The sequence below is a fragment of the Chenopodium quinoa genome, unplaced genomic scaffold (genome assembly GCF_001683475.1).
Source record: "Chenopodium quinoa cultivar QQ74 unplaced genomic scaffold, ASM168347v1, whole genome shotgun sequence".
Lineage (NCBI taxonomy): Eukaryota > Viridiplantae > Streptophyta > Magnoliopsida > Caryophyllales > Amaranthaceae > Chenopodium > Chenopodium quinoa.
In genome coordinates this window covers 1,176,923-1,189,493 of record NW_018742651.1, presented here as the reverse complement: position 1 = coordinate 1,189,493, position 12,571 = coordinate 1,176,923, and the positions used below count along the sequence as shown (strand labels likewise).

At 34.7% G+C, this 12,571-nt stretch overlaps 1 protein-coding gene across 2 annotated transcripts; it reads left to right on the top strand.

Annotated features, from left to right (window-relative positions):
- The first annotated feature begins 2,317 nt into the window (after positions 1-2,317).
- On the top strand, positions 2,318-7,058 carry LOC110722070. Of its 2 annotated transcripts, none has more exons than XM_021901306.1 (8): positions 2,318-2,512; positions 3,182-3,244; positions 3,335-3,482; positions 3,564-3,637; positions 3,724-4,209; positions 4,617-5,156; positions 5,280-5,492; positions 5,890-7,058. In XM_021901306.1, exons 1-8 carry the CDS (start codon positions 2,474-2,476, stop codon positions 6,535-6,537), a joined length of 2,211 nt encoding a protein of 736 aa, XP_021756998.1. In that variant the 5' UTR covers positions 2,318-2,473; the 3' UTR covers positions 6,538-7,058. The 2 variants fall into 2 exon arrangements, with proteins under 2 accessions (XP_021756998.1, XP_021756999.1); XM_021901307.1 differs by having other exon boundaries at positions 2,318-2,569.
- Positions 7,059-12,571: the final 5,513 nt, after the last annotated feature.

The following is a 12,571-nucleotide window of genomic DNA, read 5'->3' as shown; positions in this document are numbered from 1 at the left end:
TTTTTTTGTATTTGATTCTCCTTGTTTTCTCTAGGTTTCTCTCTAAGTTTCTCTCTAGGTTTTTCTTTCTGTTTCCGTTTCCCTCCCTTCAAATGAATCAAAGAGTCTCTATTTATAGAGTGAGACACACTAGGGTTAGGGTTTAATGTACAATGGAGGTGGGCCTGCTTGGTTATTATAACCTATTTTTTATGGGTTTAAACTATTAAATAAACAATTTAATTAAAATAACTAAAATGGACCAACTTAATTTATTCACCCAATTTAATTAATTTTAATTAATATTTAAATTAGCATCAAGTCAATAAATTGACTTTTGACCCATATAATATCCAATGTGGCACTTATATAAATTTTTCGTGCCTACAGATATGTTTAAAAATTTGACATATAGATTAAAATTTTATCTTCAATAAACAACCCAGGCATCGCACGGGGCACAAAACTAGTGTATTATTAAAGCTAAATATCCTATTGATTTTATTATCATTTATTTGTCTTCTTTAAAATCCTACTAAAAATATAAAGAACATACAATATTATAGCTTTTTTCTGAACATGATTTGGTTGGACATTTGTGGAGTCGTTTTGGGGGAAGTGATATTTGAATTCATATCAATTTTACATTAGTCATTTTTATTTTACATTTACAACTATTTGATGCAATATGTGTATAGTAATTATAAAATTTCAGCATTTTTAAATCAATTAAATTCATGTAGTTCCATTATAATTGATTTTTTTTTTTATCTATTTTGCTATTATTTTTCAACTATGACATACATCTAAATTGGGTTAGAAATTGTTATCCCATTGTTTATTTATATCATATTAAAATTATATATGTATTTCAAAAAAAATATATTGAAATATATATGTTAAAAGACAAAAAAAAAAGTAATAAATAATTTTAATAAATCTAAAATAAGTCTTAGGATTGAAGAGATAAATCTTATTGAGTCTTAAGGAGTCTCAACATAATTAAAATTTTAAAAAAAATTATATTTAATATAAAATCTGATGTGCCAATTAATTAAAATCTTAAGACCAGACATCGCTAATTTTGCTCTAACGGGGTTAGAGGTGATTAATTATGGATTGGCTCAATTAAGTCTGAAAATAGGTCGGATTAAAAATACATTTTTAGTTAAAAATCTAAATTCGGTCTGGAAATAGTCTGAAAAGCTGACTTTGGCCCGACAAGCTCGCTATTTTTATGGAGTTGGACACAAAATACGGTGTTAAGGTAAGTTTCGAATTTTTAATCACCTAAAAAAGATTTAAACTTAAGGGCTTGTTTGGTTCACCTTATTTTTGCTTGTCTAAACTTATTTGATCAAGTCTGGTCTGGTCTGATTGTCTAATTTGACCAAACTTTGTATGATAATCTATAAGGAAAAAATGTATCAAGTGGGGTCTTGTTAGATTCATAATAATGTGCATTTTATAAATACTTCCTTTGTTTTTATACTTGCAACACACCCTTTATCACACTTTTCGAGGAGGTGATTAAACTAGGTAAATGAATGAATTAAGGGTTCGTTTGGCATTTCTGTTTTTTGGTTTTTTGTTGTATAAAAGTATATGATACAAGTCACATAATGAATCAAAAATTATTTAAACTTATTAAAATCATAATAATTTTGAAAACTAACAACAAAAAAGTGGAAACACTTTTTTCTTGTTTTCGGGTTTTTAATTTAAAAAAAAGAGGAAACTGAAAACCAAAAATGATGTCAAACAAGTCCTAAGCTATGAAATTTAAATCGTACCAACTTATCCCTTTCTTCTTATAGGTGGTAAAATTTCGTAAATTAATTTATCCGTTTACCTAGTCTAACATCTTCCTTAAAATGCATGCCGGAGGGGTGTGTTGCAACTGAATAAAAACGAAGGAAGTATGTAATTTTCTTAATTTTTAATCACAGAATTAAAGATAGTTAGCGATAAAAGCACATAATACGATGATTTGATATGAAATTATTTTTTCTAATCTAATTTGGTGTGAACTTATTGATCTGATCTGAACTTATTTAAGATGAAGTAAATAAGGATTAACAAAGAATATGAACAGACACAAAAGACGTTTAAGACCAAAATTAACTAAAGATATTTAAATGCTTTAAAAGAAAAAAACCTAAAGATATTTAATACAAAAAGAGCTCCAAAATTCTAGAAACATCTAAATTGTTAAACCCAAAAAAAAAGGAGGGATTAGAGAAATTTCGAAAGTTTTGAGTTTTGTGGTTGAGAGGGGGGTTTCGTTGAAACGGCGCGTAGCATCCATCTTATATCCCCAAAACGCTATTTTTCCTTTTTATTAGCGGAAATCCTATTTACATTTCTCTCATCTCTCTCTACATTTTTCCCAGCTTATTCTCTCCTCATTTTCCCCCCTTTCCCTTTCTCTCTCCTCTTTCTAGGGTTAGGGTTTACTTCTTACGCTTGGCGATTCAATTTCAAAGCTCCTACTATGGCGATTGAGACTCCTTTGTCTCCCTATCATTGCTCGGTATCTTCTCTTTCAACTTTTTAGATCAAGTTATGACTTGATTCAGTGCTTTTTCTGGTAATTTCTCACTGCTTTTTATGAAAAACTACCTTTTTTTTTTGGTGATTTTTTTACATGGTAAAATTCTTTTTTTTTGGTTCAATTTCGGAATTTTTCGCTGTAGTTGTTATTGAATTTTTAGGGTTTTGAATTGTTTGATTGTTTTATGGAGAATTGTTTTTGAATTTGGGTTTAATTTGTAAAATTGTTGTTTTCTGGATCTGCCAGTGTTTACAGGTAAAATTACTGTAAAATGGGGGTCCAATTGCTAGATTAAAAGTTTAATTTTGGTGTTTTCTGTAAGATTTTTTTAATTTCGCATTGCTGTTTTGTTCTTTTCGTGTTTCTCGGACTCATTTTTTATTCCTTTATTTTGGGATTTTTGTTATGTGTTGTTTAAGCTCAATAAACGAAGTTCTCCTTTTTGTTGTAATTGAAGTTAAATTTAGTGAATAAAGTATGCTCTCTTTTCATGTTTTGAAGTATGCTATGCAGATGATTCTCTGTTATTATGTGTTGTTATGTGTGCAATTCTGGTATTCACTTGCAATTTTGACTTCTGAATGAATGCTATTTTATAGGCTTAAGATGTGGTTGATATGTGCTGATTTGGTATCTGTTCGTTTGCAGGGTGGCAGTCTTGGATTTGAGATGTATACTGTTTCTGATAATGGAAGTACTGAGACTTACATGGTATGATGTTTGCGGATTACTCGTGATGTAATGGTTTTTGAACTGTCCTGTGTATGTATTTGTAACCATTTTTGTGTATTCCTTTATCAGATGCCAGGTACTGAGTTGAACCCACGCTTACCCAGCCCAGTTATCGAAAACTTTCAAATGATGGCTAGTGATGGATCTGCTGCCGACTTTGTTGTCGATCCGAGTTTATACTATTCTGCTGCCCCCACCTATGGCTATTATTGTACAGGTGTTGCATTTTCTACTTTATGTTGTTTTAAATAGTAGCTGAAATTATATAAGGGTCTTACCAGCCTAATTAAATGTGCAGGATTTGAATCACCTGGCGAATGGGATGACCACCATTCAGTTTTTGGTGTAGATGGTGCAGATATGCAATATCCGGTGAGATTAGATTTTATGCTGAGCTTTATATTACTTTCTTTACTTTCGTGCTCTTCTAAATTCAAATGTTTTTCTTTTCCATTCAGGGTGCACAAAGTGAAAATATGCCTTATGTGTATTATACTCCTAGTTATGGAATGGGAGACACTCCATTTAACCCGTACAATCCTTATATACCTGGTGCTATGGTAGGTGTTGATGGGCAATTGTTGGGGACACAACCTTACTATGCTGTGTCACCATATCCCAATTCTGCCTCGTCTTCTGGATACTTCCCTCTTCTTGTCCAATATGGTCATGATGCTGCAAGCAGTGCTACAGACACCATGTCAAATGTTGCTCCATCTACCATGAATCGAACAAATGGTTCTACTGGAAAGGGGCGCACTCATTCCTCTTCCCCTGCTGCATTCTCCATGAATTCTTCTAAAGCTCCTTCCACCCAGACGCATGCACTCACAGGAGCATCACAAGGTTCTAAAATTAGCACTGGAACGAGCAAGAGGCCTATGAGTAGTAGAAGTGGTGGTTCTATTGGGTCAGTCCATGGAGCTTCGTCACATGTACCTCAGGTATGCTGTTAATGATGGGGCATTGTCCCTGTGAATAATAAATTGCTTATGTTTTCTAATAGAATTGGTAAAGGAGATCCATATTTCATGACTTGAGAATGACTATTGTCTGATGAGAATTTTCAGGACTTGAAAATCATAATTTTTTTTTTTGTTTATGTTTATGTACATTGACAGATGCTAATATCTCACGTATTTCTGTGCTAGGATGTGTTACCTTAGATTTTATCCTTGTTTTCTAGTTTGGTCAAATATAACTATGCCTTTTGGCATTGTTTTACTTGTTTAGCCTTTTTTGTCCTCATCATTCTTATTTTGATATTTTTGGTTGAGGTTTTGTTATCTGTGTTCATCTCCTTTCTCCTTTTTAATTATTCTGAAACTGTTGTCAATTCATATCTTTACAGGGTGGAAATGTTCCAGAGTCGTTGCAATCTGCTAGGAACATTTCATATGGGAAGCTTTTATCTCAAGCTAATCAAGTCAAATATTCGTATCCTATGGGTGGTGGTTTGTCAGACTATGGAGCAAGTACTAATGGTCAAGCTGTTTTGAATGACTGGTCTAAATTTTATTACAGAAGACCTAACGATAGTAATGGTAATCTTGATCAGTTGGGCGAGCAGAACCGAGGGCCTAGAACCAACAAATCAAAAAATCAACTTATTGTAAAAGCGTACACAACACGGGCTGGGGACCGCAATGCTGAAGGAAATATTGTAATATCTGCTGATCAGTACAACAAAGATGACTTTACCGTGGATTATACCAATGCAAAGTTTTTTGTCATAAAATCTTACAGCGAGGACGATGTGCATAAGAGCATCAAGTATAATGTATGGTCATCCACACCCAATGGGAACAAGAAGCTAAGTAGTGCTTATGAAGATGCTCTAAAGATAGCTGATGGAAAACCAAGAGGCTGCCCAGTCTTCCTCTTCTTTTCTGTAAGTGTTTTTGCTAGTAGGTTGAAGCTTTGTAGGAGTATAATATACTAATATTAAAGACTTTAAATTTATCTATTGTCAATTTTAATGTTTTTTTAATTATCTGAGTTGTCTTATATGCAGGTTAATGCAAGTGGGCAGTTCTGTGGTGTTGCGGAGATGATAGGCCCTGTTGATTTTGATAAGGATATGGACTTTTGGCAGCAAGATAAGTGGAGTGGCAGCTTCCCTGTTAAATGGCATATAATTAAAGATGTGCCAAACCCCACTTTTCGTCACATAATACTGGAGAACAATGAGCACAAGCCAGTGACTAACAGCAGGGATACTCAAGAGGTATATCATGTTTACTCTCTATATATGTCATTGAACCTTTTGTGACTTAAGGACTAGATTAGCTAGCCATGTCCGTAGTACTTTTTTGAGTCTGACCTTATGTCACAAATTTATTTATTACAACATTAATGAGGGAAATTTTTATTCATAAATATTTATAGGAATATAAATGTCGGAACACTATTCTTTAGAGTTAATAAAAAGAGGCAATTAACATTAATGATGGCAAAAAGTAAATAAACATTTCAGAGGGTAGAATTGTGCAATCAATTCGTACGAGTATTTCAAATTATTTTTGAAGGTAGGGATACTTGATTCTTTAAAGGTTTGGGTATGTGTTAAGTTGATTATGTTATTCTTTGCATGAGCTTAAGATTTTGAATATTGTTTTGTGCAGATAATGCATAGGCAAGGTGGGGAGATGCTTAAGCTATTTAAGAACTACACATCTAAAACATCTTTACTGGATGACTTTATGTACTATGAGAACCGACAGAAGATTATGCATGAAGAGAGAACTCGTCTATTTCGCAGGGCTAATGGACATGTTCATCCAATTGAGACTCCTCTCAAGCATAATTCTGCTATGGATCATTCCCAGAAAGTAGATGAGGTTGGTACCTGGGTTGAGAAAGGTGTACAGCCTAGTAATTCAAGTGGTTTGAAGACACCGACCAAGTCTTCAGAGGTATCACCTGGTGATCCTGTTCATGTGCCTGTTGCAAGCACAGTGCAGGATCCCTCAGAGTTGCAGACGGGCAATGTTTCTACCTTGAAGATTGGTTCGTTATGTATCCATCCTAAGCCAAGTGAACGGCAGTTGACAGCACCTGCTACTTCATCTGCTGCTGCTGCTGCTGCTGCTCCTGCTGTTTCTAAAAACTCTAATGCCGCGTCAAATGTCGTAACAGTAGGTTCTATGCCGATCAAAGTTCATGGAGCCAATGTATCGACAGAAACACTTACTATTGGGACTATTGCACTTGATCCAAAAGCGTTGCAGCATGGAAAGGTTGGTTCTGTTAAAGGGGGTGTACGAAAGTAAATATGGCATGGGAGTATTGTGGAGTGTGGGTCTGTGGGTGTCTATAATGTGGTTGATGTTTTGGAGTTGCTGAGGGTTTAGTTTTTGTTTTCGACAAAAGAGTGTACCATATCCATGTCTTGTGGCAATATTGCGGTAGTTCTAGGAGTTTTACTTTATTTTCTCTATGCATTTTTTTGGGGAGGTGGGGGGAGTGGGAGGGGTTTGGCCGGGCTGTATTGAGGGAGTGGTGGTAAGGCGGATTGATGTTGATTTGGACTTTGAAGGGTTTAGGATTTGTTCATGGAAGCAGTTCTTTTGGGTTCACCTTTTGGCCATTTAAGTTCTTATACTTGATGTAACAGTTGAAAAGTCCTGATTTTTGTTGGCAAAAAATATTGCTGATGGTTCCTGTTAATTTGGATTCTCTAATGTCATCAAAATTCCAATACATTGTACCTGGAAAAGATCTCCAGTTGCTAATTTCAAAAAAAAAAAAAAAAGAGAAACTTTTATGTGAATCATGTTTCCTTATAATACTACATTACTGCGTATAAGTACTTTGTAGTTTTGTGCTATGAAGATTACATAATGTCCTCTTTTTCTCGTTTGAAAAATGGTGATGTTATTGGGCCAATTGACCAAATTGGTAAATAAAAAAGATCCCTAGCGACAATTTGGTAAAAAAATTTGATCTGACGACAATTTGGTAAAAAAACCTAACCATATGCGACAATTTGGTAAAAACAATAAACTCCGACGACATTTAGACCAAAAAATCTATTTTTTCCGACAAACTCTTTAAAAATCATAATTTAATTTATTTTTGTGATTTTAAATTTAGTTTTCCTTTTATAAATTTTGAATTTTCCTTTTTATTTTGCCAAATCTTGATACCAAATTTATTTCCTACCCCTTTTTAAAAACATTTTGTTAATAGTAGGTATGAAACTTAAGTGAAAATTGATACTAAACATGTAATTTCTTGAAATTGTTATTTCTATAAAAAAAAAAGGATTGATAAATAACCACGAAAAACGAACTAAATTAGGTATTCACGAGTAATTTGTTGGAAATTTTTGTATTTTTTGGGTAAAATGTCGCCTGAGATAATTTTATTTACCACATTGTCGCTTAGGGTTAATTTTTTAACCAAATTGTCGCCGGAATTATTTTTTTTACCAAATTGTCGCTAAGGGTCTTTTTTATTTACCAATTTGGTCAATTGGCCGATGTTATTGTTATGTACAAAATGATCTAGCTAGTTCTCTCTTCATCCCTTATTGATAGTCACTTATGAGCAATTTTCACGGGAATTAATAAACATAAGTAATACTCCTTTCGTTTTTAAATACTTGTTTCATTTCTCTATGCGCGGAGTTTTAGGGAAAAATTGAAGAAAGTAATAAAATATGGAGGAACTGGGGTTGGTGGAAGAATAAAAAATTGTAAAAAGCAAAAGTAGTGGAGAAATTGGAGGTGAGAAAATATGAAATTAATAAAATGTGATATTTGTTGGGTCCACTAGGTGGTAGAAATGAATTAAATATTGGAAAAACTTTCCAAATAAGGAAATGGAGCAAGTATTTAAAAACGGTCGGAAAAAAAAAGTGGAGCAAGTATTTAAAAACGGAGGGAGTAGTAAAAGTATATTGAAACATAAATTTACATTGGGTATGCAAAAAAGTAGAGAGAGAAAATAATAAAAGTATATGAAAAAGCAAAATTTACATTGAAAAGTAAAATTTGTTGGAGAGAATATTGATAAAAATTTGATATTAATTGTACTTGATAAATACGAATGAGACAATCAACTTGGGACTAAAAATAAGCCATAAGTAATTATCAATAAAGGATGGAGGGAGTAATTGTTTATTTGCTCCACTTTTATTAAAGAGCTCTCACCAAAAGTAGTCAAATTGGCTTAAATAAGTTAGAGTTTTTTTTTTTTTTTTTCATACTCGCTATTTCTTATTATTTCAAATTGGCTTAAATTATATATTATGTCTCATTAATAATTCCTAGAAAAGGAGAGAATATTTTATTTTGAAATCCGCATTATTGCATGAGTATACTGAAGGAATTGTGTCTTCGATAAGGAGGGATACCCAGTTAATTCCCCAAATAAACAAATTTTGTTTATCTGGTGGTATAATTGTCTTTTTAAGTACCAGTGGAGGGGTACATGCGTCTTTTCATATACTAGTTGAGATGTACATGTGTAATTTCTTCACCAAACAGTAAAAGCAAAAGGCAAACAGTAATTGAACAGCTCACCAAAAGTACTGAATAAATGACCTTGTTTTTTCAATATATTTACAAAATTGTCATCAAATTAACAAAAATTCGTTTATCTGGCAGATTAACTTGTATTTTCCCTTCGAAAAGTTCGTTCTTTCGGGTCGTCATCATCTATTGCTAGACTATGAGCGATGATCTTTGAACTAGTCAAATGGTCCAAAGCCCGCTAGAATGGATCCTATGAGGTCACACACAAGGGTATTGTGTTAAACATGGTCTTGGCTGCACTCTAGTGCAGCCAAGATAGCTACAACAAGTGAAGCCCAAAACGCGCGGCCCGAATAAAAAATGAACATTTAGTTAAAAAATATGAACACAAAAAAAATGAACATTTAATAACAAAAAATGAACACGTTAAAAAAATGAACATTTAATACTAAAAAGTGAACATGTTATAAGGAAATGAGCATTTATTAAAAATGAACATTTAGTTAGAAAAATGAACATCAATTTGGTCGTGGTCGTGGTCGTGGTCTAGCCCTAATAATCATAAATTTAAATTTGGTCTAGCTCTAATAATCATAAATTTAAATTTGGTCTAGCTCTAATAATCCTTTATTTAAATTTGGGCGTGGTCTAGCCCTAATAATAATAAATTTGCAAGACCAGGACCTTAAAAATGAACATTTAGTTAGAAAAATGAACACATAAAAAAAAAAGAATATTCAGTAATAAAAATGGACACGTAAAAAAATGAACATTCAGTAATAAAAAGTGAACATGTCAAAAAAAAAAAAAAAGAAATGAACATTTAGTATAGGAAAATTGTAAACTAATAATCCCACCTTTAGTCGGTCTTCCAGAAACAATCCTACCTGTTGAAATTCCAGAAACAATCCCACCTTTAACATGGATCTTCCATTAACAATCCCTGACCGGTTGGATAGCTTTGGTAACCGGTTTTCTTAGGTTATAAGACACGTGTCGAATTTTAATAGGTTTATTCAAATTTTTAATAATAATATATATAAAAAAAAAACCATCTCCAACCCCAACACAACCCCGCCACTAGCCCCACCTCGCCACTGCTTTCCCCTCCCCATTGCCGCCCTTGCTTTCCCCGGCAACCCAACCTAGCCCTCAACTCACCATCGCCGCCACCAATATCAATGAAAACCTTCCAAATCTACCGCTAGAACCCCGACTCCTTCGAAACCCGAGCTCAAAAACTATGAGATCAACCTCAAGGAGTATGGTCTCATGGTTCTCGACGCTCTCATCAACATCAAGAACAAAATCGATCCTTCTCTCTCACCTAGTCACCTTCTGCCGAACTTGCCGCGAAGAAATTTGTGGTTTATGTGCTATGAACAGCGATGGTCGTAATGTCCTCGCTGGTCTTACGAATTGAAGATCGATTCATCGGCTTCGATGACTACGTCGTTGCTGCATATGTTTGTGATTAAAGATGGTGGTTGCGGATATGAGAAATTTCTATAATCAGTATAAGAGTATTGAGCCTTGGTTAAAGAGGAGCTTCTGGGTTTAATTTCAAGCTAAAAATTGAATTTAGAGGTAATTGGGGCTGCCGGGGTTTACTTTTTAGGGCTGAGGGTTGAGTTTTCAGGCTGGGTGGAGGTTTTTCGGGGCTGTGGGTCAAGTTTTTGGGGGCGGAGGTTGAGTTTTAGGGGTGGTTACAGCATGGTTGGAATAATCTGTGGTGGCCTTGTGGGTGGCAGTGGCGGTTAGGGGTTAGGGTGACCATGGTGGTGGACTGGTGGCCCCAAAAGAGATTTAGGTTAAAAAAAAAAGAAAAAATAATTAACCTGTTTAACAGGTTGTAGGTCAAAGGGATCGTTAGTGGAAGATACATATTAAAGGTGGGATTATTTCTGTAATTTCAAAAAGTGGGATTGTTTTTGGAAGACCGACTAAAGGTGGGATTATTAGTTTACAATTTTCCTTTAGTATATTAGAAATGAACCTTTATCATACCACCATAAAATTGGGATCATATACATCGGAAATTCTCCAACTTAAAGGCAAATTCATTGTACATATCATATACTTCTTCATCACTTCTTACTTGTTTCTTCACTAATTCAGAGTCTTTGTCTTCTACAAATACAATTAATCTGTACTCACTAAAATCTACCAAATAATCAGAATTTTCATAATCATCACAACATATGTTCATAATAATTCATATGCTTCTTCATCACTTCTTACTTGTTTCTTCACTAATTCAGATTCTTTGCCTTTCACGAATACAATTGATCTGTACTCACTAAAATATAACAAATAACAACAAATAATCAGAATTTCCAATCATAATCATCACAACATATGTTCATAATCATCACATTATATGTTCAAAATGATTATTTAGAATGTTCATAATGTATAATCATTAATATAATAGTTAAAAATATAAATTATCACTCTATATGTCATTTGCGTTCATAATCAATAACAAATATGTTCGTAATAAAAAATAACGAAACATATATGTTCATAATAAATATGGAAATTGTTCATAGTTTCAACACTAAATGTTCAAATAATTCAACTTTCAACCTAATGAAATGAACATTTCATAAAAATATATACACTTTAAAAAATTAACAATTAGTATTAAAAAATAAAAATGTACAAAAATGAACATGTAAAAATAAGTTATGAACATTTAGGATATTAAAAATGAACATGATTTTCAAATAGGTTCAAATTCTTTTTTTTTTGACAAACACATAGGTTCAAATTCATTGTATATAATTGATTAGGGGATTTTGCTCCCACCAATCGGAATGCGCCACGTGGGCCAATCAGGTCCTGCCAAGTGTCCCCCAGTTGGAACTATCAGGGCTTGCCACGTGGCACGCGCTTATTCGTCCACCTTGGACCTACTATGTCATGACACGTGGCATACTCCATGCCTAATGGAGAAACCGGCCACCCAGGCCCAACTTCCGAGGGAAGCCCAATCAGCCCTAGGTTAACCTAAACCTAGGATTGACACGTTTCCCAAGGTTATAAATACCTCCCCTAATCTTCATTAAGGGGGGATTACACGTATATCACAGAGATAACAGGCTGATCACGCTAACAAAGCAGATTACCTACATTAAACACTCTCACCTAGAGAGACCCAATCACTTTAATTTCCGCATTAATTACACCTTAATCAAGTACTAACTTGACCGTTGGAGGCGGAGCTCCCACCACCAGGAGTCTCCGTTGTTTTGCAGGTACAGGCGTCCGGTTCCAGTCTCGGAATTGTAACTCTCCCGCAGGACATCAGAAAACCCGAAACATTTGGCGCCGTCTATGGGGAGAGTACTTCTGAGATGGCATCCAAGTCTGTACCGACTCCTGAAGAGAGGCGTCCCCTAGACGACCCTCAAGTTCAGTCGGACCACAATACTGAGAGTGAATTTGAAGTTGAAGCTCACACAGCTTCAGACGGGACCCTAAGGGCCCGACGTACCCGTCATACCGAAAGGAGGGAACGGGAACATCTTCAAACTGGAAGCGAGCCAGCAGGCGCACCGCTTGTTCGGCAGCAGTCGATTGATGGATCTTCTCCCATCACAAGAAACGAACTCATGACCTTCATGAGGGACTTCAAGGGCGAAATTCAAGAGTTGATCAACAAGAAGCCGCCTGCTCTGGACAAGGAGCAGTCGGCTAAGAAACCTTCCACTTCACTGAAGAGGAAGCCAGTTCAAGGGCGAGAGGCGACTCCTCATCCTAAATCTAGGAAGCGGGAGCCGACTGCCCTTGATTTCACAAAATACCGTTTTCCTACTCCAGG